We start from the raw sequence: 27,791 nt of genomic DNA, 5'->3' as shown, positions 1-27,791 counted from the left end.
GGGAGACTGGAAGGAAACTGGGGGTGTACATAGGTTTTCTCATGCCCCACTTTAACAGAGGGTAGCAGACAATTTCTCTGTCAGGCCTCAGCGGTAAACACGGAAGTTGAGGGTTTCCTGAACCCCACGCACTCTCCCTCTCTCTAGACTCTCTTTGCAAACTGCAGGCAGAAGAAAAGCTTTGAGTTGGTGCTCAGACAACGGTCTGTTTTTATCCTGCACAATCTCAGTGGGAGGTTGTCTTTCTCTGTCTCTGTGTATCAGACAGCATCTGGTGAAGGTAACAAGCAGTGAACAATGAGAAATATCCAAATCTCAGCCGCTCAGGCCTGTAATGATGCCCCCTGTTGTAATGTGGCTTCTGAAAGTATTCAGACCCCTTGACTTTTTCCACATTTTGTTACATTACAGCCTTACTCTAAAATTGATTCAATAATTTTTCCCTCATCAATTTAAGCACAAAACACCATAATTACAAAGCAAAAAATAGTTTTTGGACATTTTTGCAAATGATTTTAATTTACATTTACAAAATATATGCAGACACCTTTGGCAGCGATTGCAGCATTGAGTCTTCTTGGGTATGACGCCACAAGCTTGGCACACCTGTATTTGAGGAGTTTCTCCCATTCTTCTCTGCAGAACCTCTCAAGCTCTGTCAGGTTGGATGGGGAGCGTTGCTGCACAGATATTTTCAGGTATCTCCAGAGATGTTCGATCGGGTTCAAGTCTGGGTTCTGTCTGGCCACTCAAGGACATTTCATCAAGAAACTCTGTGCTGCCCTTACAGACTCTGTTCATCTTTGCCTCGATCCTGACTAGTCTCTCAGTCCCTGCAACTGAAAAACATCACCACAGCATGACGCTGCCACCACCATGCTTCACCGTAGGGATGGTGCCAAGTTTCCTCCAGATGTGACACTTGGCATTTAAGCCAAATAGTTACATCTTGGTTTCATCAGACCAGAGAATCTGTGGGCTGTCATGTGCCTTTTACAAAGGAGTTGCTTCCGTCTGGTCACCCTACCATCAAGGCCTGATTGGTGGAGATGGTTTTTCTTCTGGAAGGTTCTCCCATCTCCACAGAGGGTTCTTGGTCACCTCCCTGAGGGAGCATATAGCACTGGCTCCCGGGTCATCATCAGTTAATTGTTTAACTTCCGGATGTCTTTCCAACAACAGCCTCTCTGTGACAGCCTGGTCTGAGTTTGTAGCTTAAAGCATGAACATTATGGTGAGAATATGACACAAACAAGACCTCTTCGCAACACTGTCAAGCTTTGTGTTGTGCCATGCCTTTTTCCTGGAGGACAAAAAGAAGATTGCGTCGCCTGCATTGACCTCCCACTACGTGGGTCGTTTTAGTTTGGGGCAACATGAATCTGACAAAGTGGATCTCAAGCGGAGCTTTAGAAAATAACACTTAAAAGGAACGCTCCGAAGCCTTAGGAGTCGGTTTCAGCGTTGATGAATAGCTAGTCAAATTTATATTTGCAATTCACCAGGTCATGACACTGATTATGTCCTTTGAAAAAATGTTCAAAACACGATTATTAAGAAGACTTTACTGAGCGTGTGTGTGTGTGTGTGTGTATGTGCGTATTAGATGGAAAATAACATCTAGGAATAGGCCTAGCCATTAGGGTGAGTTTTTAAATAAACCAAAGACCTTAGGGCAGTCCTGTTATCTTCTAAGCTCATCTTAACAGTTTATTCCTGCTCACAATGTTTACATTGTTTGGCTCTTGACAACCATTATCGTTCATAACTTCATAGAGGGAAATTTTCAAGAATTGTGAGAGCGTACAGAATGCCATTTTGACTGTCTGAGGACCCATGACTATGATCGACATTAAGTGAATGAACAAACCAACAATTCAGAACCGTTTAAGCCTGTCCTTGTTTCCCCCGCCCCTAAATGCACCACTTGCACGAAGTGCTGTTTTCACTTCCTGATTGAAGCAAGTTGAGCCTCAGCTGAAGTGGAAAGCACTGTACCGTTAGACTCCAGTGGAGCACCAAGAGCCTAAGTGAACAATGCACCACTAGACTCAAGACTCCTTCACCTGCATGTTTCTACCACCACCATTCCCACGTTTCAGCACGACAACACTGTCTGCCAATGCTGAGATGTAGGCCAAGCAGCCTAGTCTATAGAGCTAGCTGTTGTAGCTTCATTCAGAAAGCACAGTAAAGAAAAAGACATAATACATTCGTTCATAACCTCAGGGGAAAATAAAACATTTGAATGATCAGGGAACAATCAATGTGTCTATTGTATGTATGGAAGGCCACCATGGGAGCTGGAGTCATAACCCAGAAGGCCCTTGGCCAGATGGAGCCTCAGCCCAGTGGATGCATCTCAACATAATGTATTATGGAGATAAATCATGACAATTAGGCAATCATATGATTCCATTTAACCTTAATAAGGGACTGTTTCTTTCTTTGTCCACCACCCACTACCCCCCAACAACCTACTGTGTGAACCCGACTCAAATCCATAAAATTGTGCTGCCCTTACAGACAAGATGGGTAAGAACTAGGAACAGGAACCACAATACAATTGTTTGCCCCTAGTTTCATGACACTTTGATGGACAGGAAGCGTAGTGAGATTTTGCAATGAGTAAATGGTGTCAACGAGGTGTTGTAACAAACTGCTCCAAACTGGGTGTAGGCCATCGACTAAACTGACACCCTTGAAAACAGCCATCTTATCCTAAAAGTTGGGCTTTGATTTTCCACTATATACAGTGGGGAGAACAAATATTTGATACACTGCCAATGTTGCAGGTTGTCCTACTTACAAAGCATGTCGAGGTCTGTAATTTTTATCATAGGTATCATATTTCAACCGTGAGAGACGGAATCTAAAACAAAAACCTAGAAAATCACATTGTATGATTAAGTAATTAGTTTGCATTTTACTGCATGACATAAGTATTTGACACATCAGAAAAGCAGAACTTAATATTTGGTACAGAAACCTTTGTTTGCAATTACAGAGATCATACGTTTCTTGTAGTTCTTGACCAGGTTTGCACACACTGCTGCAGGGATTTTGGCCCACTCCTCCATACAGACCTTCTCCAGATCCTTCAGGTTTCGGGGCTGTCGCTGGGCAATACGGACTTTCAGCTCCCTTCAGGTCTGGAGACTGGCTAGGCCACTCCAGGACCTTGAGATGCTTCATACGGAGCCACTCCGTATGATTTCGGGTCATTGTCATGCTGGAAGACCCAGCCACGACCCATCTTAAATGATCTTACTGAGGGAAGGAGGTTGTGGCCCAAGATCTCGCGATACATGGCCCCACCCATCCTCCCCTCAATACGGTGCAGTCGTCCTGTCCCCTTTGCAGAAAAGCATCCCCAAAGAATGATGTTTCCACCTCCATGCTTCACGGTTGGGATGGTGTTCTTGGGGTTGCACTCATCCTTCTTCCTCCAAACACGGCGAGTGGAGTTTAGACCAAAAAGCTCTATTTTTGTCTCATCAGACCACATGACCTTCTCCCATTCCTCCTCTGGATCATCCAGATGGTCATTGGCAAACTTCAGACGGGCCTGGACATGCGCTGGCTTGAGCAGGGGGACCTTGCGTGCGCAGCAGGATTTTAATCCATGATGGCATAGTATATATATATAGTGGAAGATGAAAGCCCAACATTTATTCATACACACACAGTTGAAGTCGGAAGTTCACATACACTTAGGTTGTAGTCATTAAAACTAATTTTTCAACCACTCAACAAATTTCTTGTTAACAAACTATAGTTTTGGCAAGTCGGTTAGGACATCTACTTTGTGCATGACACAATTTTTCCAACAATTGTTTACAGACAGATTATTTCACTTATTACTCACTCCATCACAATTCCAGTGGGTCAGAAGTTTACATACACAAAGTTGACTGTGCCTTTAAACAGCTTGGAAAATTCCAGAAAATTATGTCATGGCTTTAGAAGCTTCTCATTGGCTAATTGACATAATTTGAGTCAATTGGAGGTGTACCTGTGAATGTATTTCAAGGCATATCTTCAAACTCAGTGCCTCTCTGCTTGACATCATGTTGAAAATCAAAAGAAATCAGCCAAGACCTCAGAAAAAAAAATTGTAGACCTCCACAAGTCTGGTTCATCCTTGGAAGAAATTTCCAAATGCCTGAAGGTACCATGTTTATCTGTACAAACAATAGTACGCAAGTATAAACACCATGGGACCATGCAGCAACCATACCGCTCAGGAATGAGACGCGTTCCGTCTCCTAGAGATTAACGTACTTTAGTGCAAATCAATCCCAGAACAACAGCAAAGGACCTTATGAAGATACTGGAGGAAACAGGTACAAACGTATCCATATCCACAGTAAAAACGAGTCTAATATCGACATAAGCTGAAAGGCCGCTCAGCAAGTAAGAAGCCACTGCTCCAAAACCGCCATAAAAAGCCAGACTATGGTTTGCAACTGCACATGGGGACAAAGATCTTACTTTTTGGAGAAATGTCCTCTGGTCTGATGAAACAAAAATAGAACTGTTTGGCCATAATGACCATCATTATGTTTGGAGGAAAAAGGGAGTACCAGTTAAAAATTTGGACACACCTACTCATTCAGGGGTTTTTCTACATTGTAGAATAATAGTGAAAACATCAAATATATGAAATAAAACATATGGAATCATGTAGTAACCAAAAACGTGTTAAACAAATAAAAACCTATTTTATATTTGAGATACTTCAAAGTAGCCACCCTTTGTCTTGATGACAGCTTTGCACACACTTGGAATTCTCTCAACCAGCTTCATGAGGTAGTCACCTGGAATGCATTTCAATTAACAGGTGTGCCTTGTTAAAAGTTAATTTGTGGAATGTATTCCCTTAATGTATTTGAGACAATCAGTTGTGTTTTGACAAGGGAGCGGTGGTACACAGAAGAAGGTATTTTACCAAATAGGGCTAAGTCCATATTATGCAAGAACAGCTCAAACAAGCAAAGAGAAACAGTCCATCATTACTTTAAGACATTATGGTCAGTCAATACGGTACAAAGAACTTTGAAAGTTTGTTCATGTGCAGTCGCAAAACCCATCAAGCGCTATGTTGAACCTGGCTCTTATGAGGACCGCCACAGGAAAGGAAGACCCAGAGTTACCTCTGCTGCAGAGGATAAGTTCATTAGAGAGTTACCAGCCTCAGAAATTGCTGCCCAAATAAAGGCTTCACAGAGCTCAAGTAACAGACACACCTGGAACATCAACTTTCAGAGGAGACTGCATGAATCAGGCCTTCATGGTTGAATTGCTGCAAAGAAACCACTATTAAAGGACACCAATAAGAAGAGACTTGCTTGGGCCAAGAAACACACGCAATGGATATTAGACCGGTGGAAATCTGTCTTTTGGTCTGATGATTCCAAATTTTTGGTTCCAACCGCCGTGTCTTTGTGAGATGCAGAGTAGGTGAACAGATGATCTCTGCATGTGTGGTTCCCACCATGAAGCATGGAGGAGGTGTGATGGTGTGGAGTTGCTTTGCTGGTGACACTCTGATTTATTTAGAATTCAAGGCACACTTAACCAGCATGCCATCCCATCTGGTTTGCGCTTAGTATAATTTGTTTTTCAACAGGACAATGACCCAACACACCTCCATGCTGTGTAAGTGCTAATAGACCAAGAAAGAGAGTAACGGAGTGCTTCATCAGATGACATGGCCTCCATAATCACCCAACCTCAACCCAATTGAGATGTTTTGGGACGAGTTGGACCACAGAGTGAAGGAAAAGCAGCCAACATGTGCTCGGCATATGTGGGAACTCCTTCAAGACTGTTGGAAAATCATTCCAGGTGAAGCTGGTTGAGAGAATGCCAAGATTGTGCAAAGCTATCATCAAGGCAAAGGGTAGCTACTTTGAAGAATATAAAATATCAAATCTATTTTGATTTGTTTAACACTTTTTTGGTTACGACATGAGTCCATGTGTTATACACACAGTGGGCTCCAAAATTACTGGCACCACTGACTGGCTACGCACAATAAAACAATACATTAAAAAAATATAAACAATATTATTAAAGAGAAACTCAAAATACCAACAGGTGAGAAATACTGTACTTTATTAATGTTTCAATGGAACCCACCAAAATAATTTATTGATTTCATTAAAAATCAATGTCCTCCAAATCAAGGTTTCACAATGAATGGCACCCTAAACGATTATAAACAAGGAATTAAATGCCCCTTATTTAAGTTTATCTAAGTATTAAGGAACTATATTGAGCCATTATATCACTTCATGTTTCAATAGGGTATAAACATGAGGTAACACGGATGACAAAGGGATATTGCATGCAACACCATGAAGAAAACTAAAGAACTGGCAGTTCAAAAGAGACAGATGGTCATAGACCTTCATAAATCTGGTAATGACAACAAGAAGATCCACAAGCAATTTAATATACCACTGAGCACATTATAAAAAAATTCAAAAGATATGGAACAGTTGAAATCCTCATGGGTAGAGGACGCAAATCCATTTTGTCCCCCAGGATAGGGAGGAGGATGGTGAGAGAAGAAGGTGCTCTGGTCAGATGAGACCAACATTTTGGTCAGATACAGCATCGGCATGTTTGGCGTCAAAACAGAGATGCATACAAGGAGAGGCACCTCATACCCACTGTTAAATATGGTGGTGGGTCAGTGATGTTTTGGGGCTGTTTTAATTCCAGAGGTCCAGGGGCACTAGTTAAGATTGATGACATAATGAATTCCACCAAGTATCAGGCAATTTTGTCTGACAATCTGGTTGCCTCCGCCAGAAGTCTGGGACATGGCCGTAGGTGGACTTTCCAACAAGACAATGACCCAAAACATACCTCAAGATCCACACAGAAATGGTTCTGTGACAACAAAATCAATGTTCTGCCATGGCCATCTCAGTAGCCGGACCTCAATCCAATCAAAAACCTGTGGCCTGAGTTGAAGAGGGCAGTTGATAAGCAAACCCAAGAATGTGAAGGATGTTGAAAGGATCTGCATAGAGGAAAGGTCCAAAATCCCTCCAAATGTGTTCTTTAACCTTGTCAAACATTACAGGAAAAGCCTCCATGCTGATATCATTGCCAGAGGTGTTTGCACAAAGTACTAAATGAGGAGTGCCAATAATTATGAAACCTTGATTTTGGTGTAATGTATTTTGTATTAAATATTTGTATGATTTTGGTTGGTTCCATTGTAACATTAATAAAGTACAGTATTTCTCACGACGCCTCACAAGTCCTCAACTGGCAGCTTCATTGAATAGTATCCGCAACATCAACAGTGAAGAGGCGACTCTGGGATGCTGGCCTTCTTGGCAGAGTTGCAAAGAAAAAGTCATATCTCAGACTGGCCAATAAAAATAAAATACTAAGATGGGCAAAAGAACAGACACTGGACAGAGAGGAACTCTGCCTAGGCCAGCATCCCAGTTGGGGAACCCTGGTGTAGGATGATTGGTGGTGGCGCTTGTGCTTTCTATCACTCAGAAGTTATTTAGCAAGCTATGGTGACAATGCCTGCCATGGACTATTCCCAGTTGCTTTGAATGTTCAAAATCATAGGGTAAGAACTCTTAAAATCCCTCAAAGAATAACATGATCCAACTTTCAAAGCGAGTCCTTTTTGGCTAGGCACAGCAGTCCCCTGTCTAGCTAGGTAGCTGTTTAGCTTTCTAACACATTCACTAATTGGTTTGTAAACCATTAACAACAAGCTAGTTAGCTACCTACCACATGTTCTTGTCACAGAGTAGCTAGCAAGCAATAAGATGAATAACAGTCTAAAAACGACTAGTTCGCCAGTTTGTGACAAAACAAGCTGGTATAGTGTAGAAAATCATTGTACCATCTAAACCGCTGTGATATATATTTTCCATAACCAAAAGTATTGTATTTTCAGCTGTTTGAAGCATATAAATAGCGCACATAGAACAGATCTACCGTTTCTTAGACTTGTTTTCAATTAGAATGACAGATCTATAACTTACATTTCTATGATCATTTGGTTGGGTCATCCAAAAAGTTCCATATTGCAGCTTTCAGGATCCCAATTTCGTTTTAAATATTTGAACATGTAAATGTTCACACCTCTACAGGCAACCCAATTCTGATATTTTGTCTCTAATTGGTATTTTGCCAATCAGATCAGATGTTTTGCCACTAATGGGGCAAAAGATCAGAATTGGGCTGCATTTATGTGGTTTATAATAAAGGGAACTTCATTGAATATAACTGGCTTTTAAAATTCAATATTGGTGCACAACTTCTAATTGAGGCACTCATTTTAGAGGAACAACCCACCTTTGTTTCCTTAGTTTAGATTGTGTTTTGTATTAAACTAATGCAATCTCTTCAAACTGCTGCAGAACATACTCAAATATGCAACACAAACCTATTTTGACCGTTCTAACGTCTACTTATTGTACGAAACTTCAATAATCTGAGTGAAATCTCACAGTAAAACTGTGTGTGTGTGTTCTGTGCCTACTTTGTGTTCCAAACCAGTGATCTATAAACATTTGTGTCACCATTTTCTTTTTAAAACGGCAGAGTGAATTCAAGTATACATGCGAGTCAGCTTCCTCTTTCTGCCTAGGCCGCAGTTTCCTCTGTGGTACAATTGAAGCATGAATACAGTATGTCTGCCTCTGCTTCATGGCTGAAGTCAATGATAAAATGCACTCAGCATTTACAGCGTAAACAGGATTCATTTCATAAACATCCCAAATAGGGCTGGTACAGTTACCATGTAACAGTTGGTTATGGATGATGACGGTCATGAAAATAAAATAACTGTCACGAACAGCTGACTGAAGACAGGATGGCAGGGCATTCATGTGGTTGAGTCACAGAATGAATAGAACGGACCTCTAACCCAGACAATTTGACTGGTATACTCATGGGTACCGTCGCAATGGCTTACTGGTATTGTGACGCAATCATTTTCATGGTAATATAGAATGTTCATTCAAATTATTTTAAAGATGAACTATTTCCTGGTTGCTAAAATTCTAATCGTTCGCTTAATTTTAGTTTATGTGACAAAACAAGCAAGTATAGTGTAGAGAATCATTGTACCATCTAAACCGCTGTGAAATACCTTTTCAATAACCAAAAATATAGTATTTTCAGCTGTTTGAAGCTTTGTACAAAACCAAAAGCAAAAGCTTTAACTGATGTGGCTCATGCAATGGAATATATTTTTGTAATGTCAGTTGAGTTGAATCAACAAATTACAGCACATATTGATGGGTACATTTCCTGCTTTTACTTCCTGCTTTGCTCCAATGGGTACAGTCCACCCATTATGCCCTCATTGATTTGAACGGGGACGCCCGTTCTATTCATTCTATTTCTATGGCAGCACATGAAGTCAGGAGCAGAGGAGAGGAGAAAATGTGCGTCTTAAATTATGGTGACTGCGGTCATTTGGCTGGCCAATAATCGTCATCCAAAATTACATGACCATCACAGCCCTAATCCCAAACTCATCCATCTGAGAGAGTGATGGATGAGAGGGATTTATAAACCCTCTCTGTGCAGCTGTAGAGGAACAGCCGACAATGCCTCTAAATCATCGGGAAAGGTTGAGAAAAACAGAAGTTACCACAGCAGCCTATCTTCATCATTCACGTGTTCCACAGGATGCAATGCAAGCCCCATGATTACAAAAGACCATGCAGTGAGCTGATCTGCATTGGTGTGACTCCATGTTCAACAACTCCTGACTACCACCAGCAGCACCAGCCACAACTGCCAAAACACACAAAGCCAATACATGTTGCTTTGTGCACAAAATTGACAATAACTAATGTACTTCCTAAGGAAATAATGGGATGATAGAATAATGACTCCTGATTAGACAATAAGATAACTGATGCATATTATACAGACCTGCATTCCAACTGTACTAAATTATATATGCTTCTTGTCTTGAGAGGATGGGGTGGGGATTTGCTCCACCATTGAAAGGACAGTATGGTCAACTGCCATCAGACTACTTCATAACAGTCTGTCACCACCAACCCCACCTTGACTTCTGTCAGACCACACCACAGTGAACGTCACATTGAATTGCATTTTATAAAGAATCTCAGTGCCTAGTTATTGTTTTGTGTGAATTTTCACCTCGAGTGTGGATTGCAGGTTCTCCCATCTTGTGTTTTTGTTCAGACTTTTACTACCATGGTACACTATATATACAAAGGTATGTGGACACCCCTTCAAATAGTGGATTTGGCTATTTCAGCCACACCCGTTGATGACCGGTGTAAAAAAAATGGAACACACAGCCATGCAATCTCCATTGTCAAACATTGGCAGTAGAACGGCCTTACTGAAGAGCTCAGTGACGTTCAACATGGCACTGTCATAGGCTGCAACCTTTCCAAAATGCCTCTGGAAGCAATGTCAGCACAAGACCTGTTCGTCGGGAGCTTCATGAAATGGGTTTCCATGGCCGAGCAGCCGCACACAAACCTAAGATCACCATGCGCAATGCCAAGCGTTGGCTGAAGTGGTGTAAAGCTCCCTGCCATTGGACTCTGCAGCAGTGGAAATATGTTCTCTGGAGTGATGAATCACGCTTCACCATCTGGCAGTCTGACGGACTAATATGGGTTTGGCGGATGCCAGGAGAACGCTACCTGCCCAATGTTTAGTGCCAACTGTAAAGTTTGGTGCAGGAGAAATAATGGTCTGGGGAAGTTATTCATGGTTCGGGCTAGGCCCTTTAGCTCTAGTGAAGGGAAATGTTAACTCTACAGCCTACAATGACATTCTAGACCATTCTGTGCTTCCAACTTCGGAATGATCTTGCGGCTGAACGAAAGCAAGTCCCCGCAACAATGTTCCAACATCTAGTGGAAAGCCTTCCCAGAAGAGTGGAGGTTGTTATAGAAGCAAAGGGGGACCAACTCCATAATAATGCCCGTGATTTTGGAATGAGATGTTCGACAAGCAAGTGTCCACATACTTTTGGACATATAGTATATCTAGTCATGAGCCAGCGGTGAGCTAGCGGGCAGAGGAGAGGTAGCGTACCTGTAGTTTGCCGGAGCTCCTCACACAGGCTGATGTGGGGGAACTGAAGCATCTGTTTCCATTTCTTGCTCTTTCCTTTTCTGTTTCCACCACCTCCTGCAAAAGAACAGTGGTTGATTAATCAAATAAAGGGAACATTTAACACATGGGGAAACACTAAATAATACCTGATACATACAGTAAGTAGACTAAGATTGAGCAATCCATAAAATACATACAGCTCTCCTAAAAACACTCAGAACAAAAGTGCTGTTGTACATTGGCCAAGATAAAGAGGAGGGTCAGGGTGATTAAAATAATGGATGTCCTGGAGTGTGTTTCAAGAAGACAGTGCTCCATTGTTGACATAGAAAAAGCATACTTACTTTATTACTGTCTATGAGATAGGGTTAGTAATACCCAACCACAATGCTAACAAATAGCCTACAGCTTTTGAATTTCTTTAAGGTCTTGACACAAATATTGACCTTGAATGGTGACCTGGTGAGACCCTGACCCACACCAAGGTCATGGGGTCTGAAAGAGCCAGGGGGACTACAAAATCCAGATGCCAATCTTCCAATAGATGATAGAAAACAGTACGACATAAAAGTACAACTTTGCTCAACTCCAAAGGTTACTGGAGAGAGAGTGAACTGTTTCTGTTTTCCTCAAGGGAGACTGCCCAGCCTAAGGCTCCACTATTCCCTTCCCTCCCACCACCTTCCCTCCCACAGGCCTATGGACTGCAGGCGTCCTGGAGTGGCTTCAGGAAAAGAATCATGTCAATGCCATGAGAATGCCCCGCTGTCCTAACGTCTGTGAGACCCACGTCACACGCTGCAGCATTCACACACAGCGAGCAGGCAGAATGGCTGGTCCAGGTGGGAGGCCCTGCTGCTCCCTCCTTATTAGAAAAGCTGGCTTGTCAACATGCCGTCCAGGGAAAGGTCACAGGGCTGACTGTGTGTGTGTAAACTGGAGCCTACAGTACACACTGAGGCAGGAGGGTTGAGGCCCTTTGTCTTTAGTGGTAGAGGAAGGCAGAGGAAGGGAATGGGGAGGGAGGGTTTTAGTGTAGTGATATATAGCTTAGCTAGCATACATGGACTCAGGGCAGCAATGAGGAACTTGTTAACGTCTGTCCCGCAGACAAAGAACATAAGGAGAGAAAATTAAGTCAGTTCCTCATCTTCGTTTCAACTAAGTGCCAGTTAAAACGCTAGGGGTTAACTTGTTGCCTTATAGTAATGGTGTGCACCTTCAAAAAAAATCAACAGAACCCAGATTCAAAACAAGGCTTTGCACAGCTGACCATTATCCTGCTTTAACTTAACTTTCACCAGTGCAAATAAAGGACACCAACTATGCAAACATCCTCACACAATCTGACATTGGTCAAGGGTAGCCACAGTATGACAACAAACAAACTGACATGCAGAATATGCCTGCTGCCTATGATGTAAAGTTTCCCATCTTGGTTGGATGGGGAAACCAACTCTATAAGGGGCACGAGGAGGAACTGGATGCCATGCAAAGTAACATTTGCTATTCAAATAGTAGTTGGCAGAGAACATATTGACACTATGTGTGGCTAACAATGTTTTATCACAATGGGAAGTGGACAGGATGCAAATAACACACTGAGTACATTGTTTATGCCTGGCAAAAAGATGTACAAGAATGACAAATGACAGTGTACAGTATATTATCACTAACCCAGTATTGTTTGATGGAGATATACTCACTGGTGTTGAAAGAATGAGATCCGACCTATTCACATCCTGCATTAGTGCAAATGCAAAGACAAAATGGAAAATGGAACGCACAGCCATGCAATCTCCATTGTCAAACATTGGCAGTAGAACGGCCTTACTGAAGAGCTCAGTGACGTTCAACGTGGCACTGTCATAGTCTGCAACCTTTCCAACAAGTCAGTCAAATTTCTACCCTGGTCAACTGTAAATGCTGTTATTGTGAGGTGGAAACATCTAGGAGCAACAACAGTTCATCCACGAAGTGGTAGGCCACACAAGCTCACAGAATGGGACTGCCGAGTACTGAAGCACGTAGTGTGTAAAAAATAATTTCTCCTCAGTCCCAACACTCAATACCAGGTTCCAAAATGCCTCTGGAAGCAATGTCAGCACAAGAACTGTTCGTCAGGAGCTTCATGAAATGGGTTTGGTGTAAAGTGGTGTAAAGCTGTGGTGTAAAGCTCCCTGCCATTGGACTCTGCAGCAGTGGAAATATGTTCTCTGGAGTGATGAAACACACTTCACCATCTGGCAGTCTGACGGACTAATGTGGGTTTGGCGAATGCCAGGAGAACGCTACCTGCCCAATGTTTAGTGCCAACTGTAAAGTTTGGTGCAGGAGAAACAATGGTCTGGGGAAGTTTTTCATGGTTCGGGCTACGCCCTTTAGCTCTAGTGAAGGGAAATGTTAACGCTACAGCCTACAATGACATTCTAGACCATTCTGTGCTTCCAACTTCGGAATGCTCTTGCGGCTGAACGAAAGCAAGTCCTCGCAGCAATGTTCCAACATCTAGTGGAAAGCCTTCCCAGAAGAGTGGAGGTTGTTATAGAAGCAAAGGGGGACCAACTCCATATTAATGCCCATGATTTTGGAATGAGATGTTCGACATGCAGGTGTCCATTAGTGCAAATGCAAAGACAGACAAACAGTATGGAAATAATATTGCAAATCAGAGACTTATTCTTTCACTCTACCGCCCTTTTCCATTTTAAACTGTTGTTTGTGACCGAAAGTATAAAGCTATTATTAACTACTTTATCACTATTAATAAGATACTTGCAGTGTTATTACCACCACCATAAACAACAAGAGTGGAAATAAAGTAGAGGTGCTTGAGTTGATCATACCACTTCACTTGGCTACTGAGTAGGGCTCGGTCTCTCAGATAACTACTTTTATCATTTAGAATTAATTTATTCATCTTTTTACATTCTGCTGCAAAACACACCCTCTTTAGTCCCTGATGGCTGAAATAAGACTTGCAATCTTAAGAGATTTTAAGTAGAACTTAGTGTTGAGGTGTACTATACCGAACTATAATAACACTACACAGTGGCATTGAATGTAGATTTCAATTGCATACAACCTGACCAGAGAGAGACAACAGAAGTCTGTAATGTCTATGGCTGATTCAATACTTCTCCTCTATCAAACAGAGACAGCACAGTAGACAGAGCCAGCACAGTGGTTCATTACTGATCCTACCACAGGACAATAACATTTTGAACCCTATGTTTTGCTATAGACTACCACAGTACAATTGTTTTTTTTTGTTTGCCATTATAAAACATTTAACTAATGAAAAACTGATTGATTGATTGGAAATAAAACACATTTACAGATCAGTATGATGTTATTCAATGGTGATACTGATGTTCTATCTGGGGAAAATAAAAGTTATTATATTACTTTCTATTCTACTTTATATATCCACTACTGCCAGATCTGCTAGAAAGCTGTGCACGCCATGAGACTGATACAGCCAGAGTGAGGTTCATGAGATTGGGGTCTACCACCCTGTGAACCGAATGATTCTGTAAATAGTTTGAAGGAAAAACATTCCTTAGTTCTAAAACAATATATTTGTTTATTGTCTTTGCACTAATTGATTTAGTAGGAAAAGTTACAACAGATACATCAATGTCTTACTTTTGCAGATAATCTGTGATTGGGTGGTAAATTGATATACATTGTTGCAATTTGTGTTTCAGATGGACACATTATACAGTTATTCGAAATGTGCATCCTGCCTGTTACAGTTAGATAGTACGCTAGAGCTTATAGTGCTGCTTATTCAGTCATAATCTTTGTTGTCGTTTCACAAATTGACAATGTTGACACCCTTGTCAACACCACTACAATATTTTTGCAACCATGGAGCGCACTGACATACGCTGTCAATGCCAAAAAGAGGTCCACAAATGCATGTGTACGTACTGGCATGAGTGATGAGTGTTGCTCTTTTTATTCTCATTGAATATGGTATTCTGTTCAACATCCTGTATAAAAAAAATACCGAAGGACGCTGTAGTGTACAAAGCGGAATAAGGGGAATCAAACGTCTCACGCAGTCAGATTGACACTCGCATATTTTCTGTAGCCTACCACTGTCCAAGGTTAAACTCGGATAAATATTGTGTGACGAAGGCCACAGCGAGCATATGGGATGTTAATATTTATCTTAACGCTTCAGAGGATTTGCAAATAATAAAGAGGGGCAGCAATCATCCAGCGCCTATCTCTATGGCCTGGACTTCCTGGGGGAATCCCCGGATTCAGAGTTGGTTCTGGCGGTGCAGAGAGAGGAGCTGTCAAGCTTGTCAAGCTTAGTTCCTGCCCTTCGACGTCTCTTACCTTCTCTTGCTTTCAACAGGACTGTGTTGGCCACGATATTCTCGAGCTCCATGTTTTCCTAGGTTGCAGGCACCGCAGACCCAACCTTGTCACTGGGTTGGCAGTGAAGTATGTCCTCCCCCACCCCCCCAAGGCGGAATATTTTAACCCTGAATGACTCTCCGCTCCGTCGTTCTCTCCCCGTAGTACCGCCACCCCCGAAGCGTCAAACTGCGTCGATTCCAACTGGGACTATTTTGTGTTTACCACTGGACCCCGCCCACACGTGAACTATTGGTGTATTCTGACAGTGTAAATAGTTGTGTTTTTTTCATTGGACTCTAGTGACATAACCACGCCCATTTAATACCAAACTTGGATAAAATCTTCATATTCATATTCAGTTATTCAACGCATGACGTAAGAAGCGCAAACCAATGCTGCATTCATAACCAAGTGGACGGTGGTATTTACCACATATGACTGGGAACCATACACATGAACGCCCCTCCAAATCGTAAATACAAGTGGGAAACTCCACAATCATTCCTGAGCTTCGACTTCTCCCACATCCTGACCTCTGACGTCACCTACTAAGGAAATGACCTAGATTACACACTTGTCAGCAGTTAAATGTAACACAAAACATTATTTATGAAAAGCAATATAATAAGTTATTTTTTTATTCATTTTTTGTGTGTGTACTTTTTCCCCAATTTCATGATATCCAATTGGTAGTTACAGTCTTGTCCCATTGCTGCAACTCCCATACTGACTCGGTAGAGGTGAAGGTCGAGAGCCATGCGTCCTCCGAAACACGACCCCACCAATCTGCACTGCTTCTTGACACACTGCTCGCTTGACCCAGAAGCCACCCGCACCAATGTGTCGGAGGAAACACTGGTGACCGTGTCCGCGTGCATGTGCCCGGCCCGCCACAAGAAGTCTCTAGAGCGCGATGGGACAAAGACAGCCAGCCGGCCAAACCCTCCTCTAACCCGGACAACGCTGGGCCAATTGTGCGCCGCCTCATGGGTCTCCTGTCACGGCCGGCTGTGACCCAGGTCTGTAGTAATGCCTCTAGCACTGCCGATGCAGTGCCTTAGACCGCTGCGCCACTTGGGAGGCACATACCATTTTTTACACTACAATCTGTTTAAAAGCATGATAACTGTACTTTTAGTTTAGGGTTGATGCAGCTTGTTGGCCAGTCAGCGTTTCGAGTTCAAATCACTGGAATGCATCCAATTGGTATTTACGACTTCACAACTGGTAATTACCACTTCCCCACTTGGTTATGAATGCAGCATAGTCTCAAATGAAGGCCAACTAGTAACAAAATGTTGCCATTCACATTTTAGGGGAGGCAATATAACACTTTTTACCTGATGACCATTCAGTTGAATGCAATGTCTGAGTAAAGAAAATGAGCATGAAGAATGGATTCTACAGTAAATGGAAATTTTGCTTGGTTACAGGGACATCTAGAAGAATGGCATTGCATTAACAAGAATCCCCCTGTCCCATCTGCTCCTGCTACACCCCCTAGTGGACATCCGGAGTCTCATTGATCTGCAGCCATTCCCCCAGTTCTCTCCCTCTTCTTCGCTCTCTATATGTGCGATTGTGTGGTTGGAGACAGGTGTGCTGGAGTCAAAGCAGTTCCCCACCACCTGCAACCCGTTCCATAATCAAGACCTCTATAAATACTCAGTCCTGCCACTGCCACTTCCACTCTGCCAGATCGTAATCGCCGTTCAGTCAGTCATGCTTCTAGCAATTTGTTGTTATTTAATATCCTGCTGTGCCTATTTCCTTGCGTGACACTGTTTCTCCTCTCGCTGCTGTTTTGCCACTCTGGTTCCTGTCTCCTGTTACACATCTCACTACCCTGTTCTGGACTCACCACACCACCACTCCCTTGGATTCCCCTACAGACCTGTTTACCCTGTCCCAACCCAGCTCACTCCAACCTCAGCCTCCACATCTGGTTTGCTACAACTCATCCAAGCCTCCCTGGATCTGCACTTCAGTTCTCCATGTGTTACAATAAATATCTTGGTTCATTCATCCCTGTTTCCTGGTCTGAGTCTGCTCTTGGGTTCCCCTGTGCTGCGCCGCTTAACACCTCCTTGACCATTGCGTGTCTCTTTTTTTTGTCATGCACGGAGTCTGGCGAGAGAGACTATTTGTCTCTGAGATTAAAATATGGTTACCAACATTTTTTTTAAACTAACACATTTATAGATAATGTAATAGCATAAACTATGTATAGATGTGTAATAGCATTGGGTCTTGTTTCTCATATTGGCTCTCGGGTTGATATGCTTTATAAAACTAGATATCATAGTCTATGCTGAAAAAAAGTGTGAATGGATAGAAAGAAAAAAGGAATTGAAAGAAATGTTCTTTCACGTCCAAAGAAAAGCTCTCTTTTGGTAACCTAGTTGTTACAGTCTCAGTGAGTGTGGGTTGTTATGATGGACATAAGAGATCTCCTCTGAGAGTAGCAGAATCCTCCATTAAGATGAAGGAAATGGAAACAGTCATATACCAAAGTCCATTTGGAGAGTATGAAATCGAATCAACGCTCCTGAGAACACACTAATCCAATGGTTCAAAAAAGTGAGATCTCTCCTTCTCAGTAAAATATGTGTTCCCTTACACCCCTGAATGAGGTTTGATGCTGGCAGCCTGGTTACCATGGTCCCCAGAAGACAAGGAATAAAAAATAATGATACCACTACAAGCCTCATTTTATTTTTGTCCTCAGAATGAGATGTAGAAATCCTCTTGGATGTTCATATCTTTGAGGCTATTGTCATCTGGAATAGATTTTGCACAGAGGTGGCGAACTCTCTCTCTCCTCTTCCCCTTCCTCTTTCTCCAATGCTTGTGTACATCCTTTCTAATTTGTTAAGAAATATATTCTGAAAATAAGAAAGACAAACAATTTCAACTAAATCGTTGCTAAAAGTCCTTGCCATGTTTGTCATTGTCAATCAATTGAAATTAACCCAGATGGACAAGTATAGCTTTCTGATGTTTGCACAGTAGGCTAGGTGGTTGGAACCTTTGTGTTGACACTGATGAAGAATGACAACTCTTGGGTTATATTACTTGCAAACGAATCTATAATTGTATTCCATAATGAATCCCTAATCATTCATCATAATAATAATCATCACCAGTAGCAGCAAGATAAACACCACCAGAAGCAGAATAGGTCATTGTCACACCTTCCCTGTTATCAAATTATCGCCCATCATTGAATGGATTTAAATTAGATTTTAATAGTAATATTGTCTTGATACTTTTATTTAATCTGCTACTACTGTAATAATATTTATTTCTTATTTTCTTTACTACAGAAAGGTCAAAGATAAAGGGGCGTTTATTCCACCCACGTGACACCAAACACCAGGCGTCCGAACTCCGAAGAGAGGAGGAGGGATGTAACGGATGTGGGAAATGGAAGATGGCGGAAACTGAGGTTTTGTTTTTATTTTTTTTTATTATTATTTTTTTAATTATTAACAACAAATCAATACATAAATCACATGAGGGAACACAAGCATACATAGATTACAAACAATAGACAATCGAGCTAGGGGGTACAATATCACATTACAATTACACAAGGACCTTAAGGGACATGCATATACTTACAATTCTAACAGCTTTTTTGTTAGTAGAGCATTTAACCGTCTTAAAATACAGTTCAATTTTTTTGGTAGGGTACGAAAATGTGGTTTTCTGTTTGTAAATTCACATTTGTGTATATGAAATTTGGCCAAAAGAATAATGAAATTAATTACATAAAAATGTTTCCGCTTATTTCTATTGTATGTAAAGAATCCAAACAGTACATCTCTCCACAATAGTGTAAAATCTTCATAAATGTGTTCAATTATAAACCTACTGATGTCTTGCCACAGTTTTCTTACATGCATACAATGCCAAAAAAGATGCAAAACTGTTTCTGGGTGGTCATTACAAAAGGAGCAATTTGAGTTGATGTTTTCCTTAAACTTCTTCATATAGTGGTTGGCAGGATAATATTTATGAATAATTTTAAAGGAAACTTCCTTAATTTTGTTAACAAGTAGGTGGCAACATCCAAACTTTTTTCCAACAGATATTATCAATAAATCAATTCCAATAAGGTATGACATAAGGTATAGATACAACATCCTGCTGAAACAAGGATCGTATCGCTCTGTTGTTGAATGGACCAAAAGAGAAACACATCTTTCCTACTGATGAGTCAACAGGGTCAATAGAAGGTAGGCTCTGAGGGTCAGGTCTTGACACGTTCCTGAATAACATAGCAACGCCTGAGGGAATGGCATCTAAAACAATTGCAAAATCTTTAGGTGTTACAGGGACCTTGTAAAGTGATAAGAATTCTTTATAACTGAGTAAAAGACCCTCTGCATTTACTAGGTGGCTCACCAATAGGATATTATTTCTGAACCAATATTCTAAAAACAGAGAGGTATTTTTATACAATATATCCCGATTATTCCATATATAATATCTGTGTGGAGAAAAATTGTGTTTATAAATTAAGGACCATGACAAGAAAACCTGCCGATGAAAAGCAGAAAGTTTCACTGGAACTTTGTCAATATTATAATTGCAAAACAACATGAAGTTAAGGCCACCAAAAGTAGAGAAGACATAATGAGGAATAAAATTCCAGATAGAAGTGGGTCTCCTTAGGAATTGTTTTATCCAATTGATCTTGAAAGTATTATTTAAAGTAGTAAAGTCCAGAAAATTCAGTCCACCATTCTCATAAGTGTTCATTACAACAGTTTTCCTAATGTAATGGGTACGGTTTCTCCAAAGAAAGTTGAAAAGCATCTGGTCTATCTCCTTGCTTATTTTACTGTCAAGATATAAAGATAGAGCACCATATGTTAGTCTAGAGATACCTTCAGCCTTGGTTATTAGGACTCTACCTTTTAAAGATAAGTCCCTCTGTAGCCATTGATTTAGTTTCTTCTGGGTTTTTTTAATAAGAGGGTTGAAATTTAGCCTCTAGACTTCTGATCCTTTGTAATGGTTATGCCTAAATATGTAAGTTCTTCTTTTACTGGAATAACATAATATGAAGGTGTCACACAATCTTTGACAGCTATGAGTTCACATTTATTAATGTTAAGATATAGACCAGACGCTTTGGAAAAGGATTGTATCACATTGATCGATATGGGAATTTGGTTAGCGTCTTTCAGAAAAAGTGTAGTAACGTCAGCCAGCTGGCTTAGAATAATTTCTTTACCAGCTATGGAAATACCTTGTACAGGACTATTATTTAAAGAATTTGCAAGAAGTTGGGTGATTAATAAAAACAGGTACGGAGAGATAGGACAACCTTGCCTAATTCCTCTCTTTAACTCAAATCTAGGTGAGGTGCCATATTTCAATTTGATAGAGCTGTTACCATTTGCATAGAGAGTCTTAATAGCCTTACAGAAAAAATCCCCAAAGCCAAGTCTCAAAAGGGAGTGGAAGATAAACTGATGCTCTACTGTGTCAATTGCTTTATAAAAATCTAAAAATAATATGAAGCTATCCTCAGCTATTAGGTCTGAGTAGTCAAGTACGTCTAATACTAGTCTGACAATGTTAGAAATATGTCTGTTCCTCATGAAGCCAGACTGTGTTTCATCAATGATTGCATCCAGGACTTCTTTAATTATTTTTGCAAGTAGTAAGGCTTATCTTATAGTCATTATTAAGAAGACACATTGGATGCCAGTTATCGATGAGCAGCACTTCTTTTTTAGGCTTAGGTATCAGTGTTATTAACCCCTGACTCATTGTAGGAGGGAGAACATTGTTTTTAATACTCTCTAAAAAAACTTCAAATAGGAAGGGAGCTACAAATAATTAAAATAATTTGTAAAATTCTGATGGAATTCCATCAACACCTGGTGATTTATTGTTCTTTAGATGTTTGATAGACTCTATAATCTCTTCAACTTTGATGGGTTCATCACACTGTTTAGATTATATATCACTGATAGAGTGAACATTATTCAGTGAGTTAAAAAACATATCTGTGGATTCCTGACAGTACGTTGAGCTATACAATTTTCTGTAAAAATTGCTACAGTATTTAGCGATTCATTTTTGGTCATCTGTAATAACACCATCAATGTTTAACTTATGGATAGTGTTATTTTTAGAGTGAAATTTCTCAAGTCTAAAGAAATAGGACGAATTCTGTTCTCCCTCCTCAATCGATTTTTTCCTAGATCTAATAAAGGCTCCTTCTGCTTTTAATTTATATATGTTATCCAGTTTATTTTGTAACTCAATTAGTTCCATCTTCTCCTCCCCCAAGAGGTCGGCTGGGGACCTCTGAGAAAGGGAAGTTATCTTAATGATCACCTTTTCCTCCTCAGCTCTTCTGGTCTTAGCAAGATTACTACCATATTTTCTAAGGTATTTGGACACCTCAAATTTAAAGAGCTCCCAGTTCTTGCAATAAGATTTTTCTTCACAAGCCCTTTCCTAAAAGTGTGAGAGCAGATCTTTAACCTCAAATTTAACTATATCATTATTTAATAATGAGCTATTTAGCTTCCAGTAGGATGCTCTACCAAGGTTTGTATCAGGGGTAAATATTTTGATATCAATGTAAATAGCCCTATGGTCTGTGAGGGGAGTAGTACAAATATTTGTAGTAACACATTCACCATCAATACATTTGGATATAAGCCAAAAATCTATTCTGGATTGTCTGGAACCTGTTTTGTTACTCCACGTGAATGATCTTTCGGACGGAAACCTCTCTCTCCATATATCAGTAAGATCAAACTTTTCCATAAAAAGTATTAAACCCAAATTCTGATTGGTTGGCCTACCTGGGGGCCATCTATCAGTTGAATGATCTATTGTAATGTTAAAGTCCCCTTCTATCAATAATAACGAATTGGGACATTTAGATAACCAATGAAGTATATGTTTCTCTATAGATTCAAGCAACTCATCATTCTTATGTTTGGTGTTGTACCTGTAGAAGTTTACAGTAATGAGCGTAATGTCATTGTAACTGATCACAAGACAAATAAAGGTACCAAAGGGGTCACATTCCGAGTGTAGAATATTACCAAAGGTATTTTTCATTGTAGTGACACCGGCGGAGCGTTCAGATCCATGGGAGAGCCAAATATCGTTGCCCCACTGTGACCTCCAGAAGTTGGCATCAGCCAAAATTGAGTGAGACTCTTGAAAAAAGCAAAAATCTGTTCGTAATTGTTTAGCAAATAAAAAGAAGGCCTTGCGCTTCACATTGGGAAACTGAGGTTTTGTTTGAAACTGCTAGTGAGTCGAGTGACGCTAATAGTACAGCAAGTGAGAATGAGTGGGTTACAGTGGCGAAGAAAATGGAAAACAAGAATAGTCAAGCTATGTTGGAAAATAGGAACCACTAGACTTGAGTCAGGGTATTAGATCAACGCTACTTGGGAAATACGCTTAATAAAATCGGGATTTGTTTTATTTAACTAGGCAAGTCAGTTAGTATTTACAATGACGGCCTACACCGGCCAAACCCGGACAACGATGGGCCAATTGTCCGCCGCCCTATGGGACTCCCAATCACGGTAGGTTGTGATTCAGCCTGGAATCGAACTGGAGTGTCTGTAGTGATGCCTCAAGCACTGGGATGCAGTGCCTAAAACAGCTGCGCCACTCGGGAGCCCGAATGTATTGTAAGAAAGTGTGGAGTCGGTGAGAGTCACAAGAAGTAGTCTTATTTTGATGTTTGTGTCTGCGGAGCAAAAGAAACGTGTTTTAAGACACAAAATAATATCCGAGTGGAATGTTTCCTGCATGGATTTTCGTAGCAGGGCGCATATCAACGGTGTTTATGTCTGGGATGGCGCGAGATATAAAGGCAAAAGATGTAACTGAAGACCTCAGTGGAGTGGTTGGTGCACATCTATAGGCCTGTACGGTGGACGGAGAAAATAAGTTCACTTCATTCATGCTACTGGTCTTTGATGAAGTCTCTCCCTTCTCATATAAAGTTAGGATTCATGAGATACGTTGTAAAAGCTTTTGTGCACAAGCCCCTTCAGTGTTATAAATGTAACATATTTGGTCATGTGTTAAGTGTGTGCAGAAGTGACGAATATTGTTATGCCAGATGAAGGGAGATGCTGCAACTGTGGAGGCGAACATGCGCCTGAATACGATAAGGAGTGTCCAACGTGTCGCCTATCTGGAGGCGGTGAGAAAATTGGAAGGAACAAGGACGAATCAATGGTAGTAACGTTAGAGCCACCACGACCAGTGAAGGTTACTCATCAACTGAGGGATAGTTAAATGCTACATGCTGAAAAGGTGGACTTTGTATGTATTGCAATGCTCAAACTGTACAGCACAAGCGGAGAAGAAGTCTAACAAAATCGGAATCTTTGTGAATGCTGATGTTTTTTGGGGTCTAAGTCATTTCACAGCCAAGGCTGTGCAAGAAATCCTGTCTGTGAATGTAGCCCCATCACAGGCCCCTGAGGCTGTGTGAGGATGTATTTTGGAGTGAACTGTGATTTAAGAACTATGATGTTTTTTTATTTAGTAAACCTTTTTTGCAGGTCGTTTTCCCCCTTTCACGGAAAGTGTTTATTTTTATTGTTTATTATTCAATACCCCGTCCAGCTGGTGGCGGTAATGCACCATTAACATTGTATGTCAACCGCCGCTAAACCCCTTCGAAGAAGAATTAGAACACATGCGTCCACACTTGCTTCCTGCTCAGTTCCACGCGTTGTTCAGAATCAAAAGGTAGCTCGTTTTAAAGCAAAGTAACAATGCCTAAAGCCAAAAAGAAAAGGAAAGGAAACACGTTTGACTACAGTAAAGACAGAAAGAAACTTAAAAAGCAGTTTAAGAAAAGGGAAGCCCCGAGAATAGAGTGGTAAGTCGAATATTGTTGATGAAAAACAAACTATGCTAGCAATGCTAGCTGTGTGGTTGTTTCTATTAACGTTACCTAGCTAGGTTTGCTAGCAATCAATGCAAACGATATAGATAAGTAACTACTAGCTAGCGAATCGTTATAACTTGAATTATTGTATGTAGTCTATTTTCTTGTTTTATGGCAGTTTGCTAGTCCTGCAGTGGTTTAGCTGATTAAACAAACTCCACGATTTACAATGGAGTTGAGCGGCGACTATTGTCGGCGGACAGGACCTCAAAGTCACGTAAAACTACGTTATCAAAAACGATTGATTTAAACACCCGCAATTATACGTTTTTGATCATGTCATTTTATGTGAATTCGGAACTCCTGAGTGGGCTCCCGAGTAGCGCAGCGGTCTAAGTGCAAGAGGCATCACTACAGTCCCTGGTTTGAATCCAGGGTGAATCACATCCGGCCGTGATTGGAAGGCCCATATGGCGGCGCACAATTGATCCATCGTCGTTCGGGGTTGGCCGTGGTAGGCCGTCTTTGTAAATAATAATTTGTTTTTTATTAACTGACATACCTAGTTGAATATCAACATTCCCCCCACATTAGTCTCCATCATAAATCGTTGAGTTTAGTCTGCTAGATGTGTACATGCAGTGGAAAGCATAGCCATATCACATTGGGACTATGTGATAAGTGTTCCATGAAATAGTCATAGGGGAATTTTGTTTAATGGTAGCACAAAGGTTGGCAGATGGTGATCTGGTATTGATGGTTTCATCTTACTGACCAAATGCATTGTATGCAGCCAGGAATATTTTGTTACTTCTACCAGATGGGTGCAGTGAAATGTGGTGTTCTACAGGGTCAACCACAGTAGTACAGCGCCCCTGGAGCAAATTGGGGTTAAGTGCCTAACTCAAGGGCACATCAACAGATTTTTCACCTTGTCGGCTCGGGTATTTGAACCAGCGACCTTTGGGTTACTGGTGGCTAGGCTACCTGCAGCCAATACTCTTGTGTCTCTGTGGAACGGTTCGTACCCAAAACATTCTCCGTTCAGGCTGCAACTGCATTGATTTCCTCAACGAGATTTAATGGCTAGAAGGCAGAAAAAAAACAGGGGAAATATGAGTAATTTCTTCATGCCAAGAATGTGCAAAGCTGTTAAAGGCAAAGGGTGGCTACTCTCCAGACATACAATACTTCACCCACTTATCAGAATCATATGGGTAGATGGCTATAGTTGTGTAACAAATTAATGTTCATTCCAAGTCCTCAGATCCGAAATGCCTGGAGTGACAAAAGGTCTGTGGCAAGAAACTTGCGAGACATGGGTCTGGCATTTGACCCAAACCGCGCCCTCCCGATTAAGACACCAGCCGTGAGTATATCCTGTCCATCGTGGTGATATGCTATACTTTCAATAATTAGTGAATTGAATTGAGTCACTTATAATTGATATGTCTGCAGATTGCTGCTGTGGGGAGAACTGAAGATGCTCCCGCTCCCAAACTTGTAAGGAAGCCATATGTACTCAATGGTAAGGCACCAATCATATTTTCTTGTTTGACATCATGTTTGTGTTCTTCACCCAGCAGGATGTTAATATGCCATTTAACAGACACTCATATCCAAAGCGACTTAAGTCATGCGTGCATACATAATGCATATGGGTGGTCCTGCCCACTATTCTGGTGTTGCAAGCGTCATGCATGCTCTACCAACTGAGCTACAGAGGACCATTACACCTACTGTATACACATTCCCTGTGACAGTAATATGACTAGTCATATATAACGCTTCACCTATTACATTTGATCAGAAGATCTGTTCATGTGAACTCATGTATGTCTTCTTGTTTTCAACAGAGCTGGTGGCTGAGGCCAGTCTCCCAGAGAAAGACACAAAGACCTTATCCACAGACTTGATCGAGTATGTGCAGTACATGGTCAGGGAACACAGCGAGAACTACAAGGTAAGAACAGCTGATGAGGAGTTTCACCTTACCTGACAACTCTTTACAGTAGTACTATTCTTGTAGTTGCAGTATATTGCCTTTTGGGTCATAGCAATAATTACTGTATGTTCTTTTGGGCGTTGTGAGACAAGAGTTTTCTCTTTCTGTAGGCTATGGCCAGAGATGAGAAGAACTATTACCAGGACACTCCCTCGCAGATCAGGAGGAAAGTGGACCAGTATAAACGCTGCCATCCAGAGGAATACACCACCTTCATGGAGTCTCTCAAATGTGGGAAAGCAGTTTCCACATAACTGGCTGTCTGTGGTGGGAAAATACTTTCAATGTGAAGGGGGGAAGAAACCATTCCTCTTCAGCAAGTATTGTGACTGTGGCAAAGATGAACAGGAGATGGGGGTCAAAGTGCACCCAGAAACACAAGCTTTCTTAATTTAGAATAGACGGTGAGTTGGGATTTTAAAGAACTGTAAACATTTGAGAAAAAGACAAGACAAGATTTAACATGCATAAAATACTCTTTTTTTCTTCATACTTCTAGTATGTTTCCCCAAAATACAGTTACACAAATTATATACAGTAAGAACATTTAAGTCTGCTTTTGTAATGATGTCAACATATGTTTGTAAGTTTCATTAATGCATTTCCTCGTTGGATTTTTTTGGGGAAGATGTATAAGCATAGTCATTTGTCAAGCTTGTACAAAAGGTTGTAACAATATCACTGTAAAAAATAAAAGTGAGAAACCTTACAGCAGCATATAAAAGTATTACAACTCAACACAATAAAATAAAGAAATATGAAGAACATGCTCTAGGGCGGCTATTCCCAAACTGGGGTACGCCTAATGCCGTCGAGGGTACGCAAAATAAAAATGTGATTGACATTTTCAAAAAGTCCATTTAGATTTTCTAACGGGGCTATACATTTGGGTGATATTTTTTTCTCACCTGAGTAGCCTCGTTTCACTGCCAAAAATAAAATTAAACGATCTACTGTTCAGCGGAATAACCACACAATGTCAAATACGGGTAGCATAGTCAAATAATTAACATCAATCACATTAACCGTTGCTCTCATGGGAATTCTACTAATGGTCCGTATGTAGCCAAACGTAGCTGCAGCTCATTCCGTTTGCTCGAAAATAGACATACCAGCTCTACATGGCAGGAGATGTTTTGAAACAATTACTGCTTCGCATACAAGCCAGTGAATTATATGCGTTACAGCTGGATGAGTCAACAGATGTGGTGGGCCTGGCACAGCTCCTGGTATATGTCCGTTACGTTTATGGGGGGCCAATTAAGGAAGACATCCTCTTCTGCAAACCACTGGAAACCAGGACGACATGAGAGGATATTTTTAAAAGTACTGGACCGCTTTGTGACATCAAATGGACTGGTCAAGATGTGTTTATCTGTACTGGTGGCACAAAAGCCATGA

The 27,791-nt window shown here is 41.0% G+C and overlaps 2 protein-coding genes and 1 long non-coding RNA gene across 3 annotated transcripts in view; 2 read left to right on the top strand and 1 right to left on the bottom strand.

The window, feature by feature from the left end:
* The window catches only part of LOC139423136 (G protein-coupled receptor kinase 6-like), a 60,591-nt gene extending 44,918 nt beyond the window's left edge, over positions 1-15,673 (bottom strand). The window contains exons 1-2 of the mRNA XM_071174822.1: positions 15,460-15,673; positions 11,086-11,181 (exon numbers count right to left, since the gene is read on the bottom strand). Coding sequence (XP_071030923.1) covers positions 11,086-11,181; positions 15,460-15,511 — 148 coding nt within the window. The 5' untranslated portion in view covers positions 15,512-15,673. The remainder of the gene's footprint in view (positions 1-11,085; positions 11,182-15,459) is intronic.
* A 576-nt stretch (positions 15,674-16,249) lies between these two features.
* On the top strand, positions 16,250-17,508 carry LOC139422016 (uncharacterized). The gene is made up of 2 exons (XR_011635696.1): positions 16,250-16,502; positions 16,917-17,508. It is a non-coding gene; the product is annotated as an uncharacterized lncRNA (long non-coding RNA).
* Positions 17,509-24,184: 6,676 nt separating this feature from the next.
* On the top strand, positions 24,185-27,099 carry LOC139423135 (NOP16 nucleolar protein homolog (yeast)). Its single transcript, XM_071174821.1, has 5 exons — positions 24,185-24,376; positions 25,646-25,754; positions 25,844-25,913; positions 26,242-26,348; positions 26,501-27,099. The coding sequence occupies exons 1-5, from the start codon at positions 24,270-24,272 to the stop codon at positions 26,642-26,644; spliced, it is 537 nt and encodes a 178-aa protein (XP_071030922.1). The 5' UTR covers positions 24,185-24,269; the 3' UTR covers positions 26,645-27,099.
* Positions 27,100-27,791: the final 692 nt, after the last annotated feature.

This window comes from Oncorhynchus clarkii, chromosome 12 (assembly GCF_045791955.1).
Source record: "Oncorhynchus clarkii lewisi isolate Uvic-CL-2024 chromosome 12, UVic_Ocla_1.0, whole genome shotgun sequence".
In the NCBI taxonomy this organism is placed as follows: domain Eukaryota; kingdom Metazoa; phylum Chordata; class Actinopteri; order Salmoniformes; family Salmonidae; genus Oncorhynchus; species Oncorhynchus clarkii.
The sequence above is the reverse complement of the archived record's forward strand: the minus strand, read 5'-3'. Positions and strand labels throughout refer to the sequence as shown.

What these genes read in the sequence shown, in the direction of transcription:
- LOC139423135 (XM_071174821.1), top strand. Translation starts at nt 24,270, where the DNA reads ATGCCTAAAGCCAAAAAGAAAAGGAAAGGAAACACGTTTGACTACAGT. An exon ending in GAAGCCCCGAGAATAGAGTG is followed by an intron (nt 24,377 to 25,645) that starts GTAAGTCGAATA and finishes GTTCATTCCAAG; the next exon opens with TCCTCAGATCCGAAATGCCT. An exon ending in TCCCGATTAAGACACCAGCC is followed by an intron (nt 25,755 to 25,843) that starts GTGAGTATATCC and finishes ATATGTCTGCAG; the next exon opens with ATTGCTGCTGTGGGGAGAAC.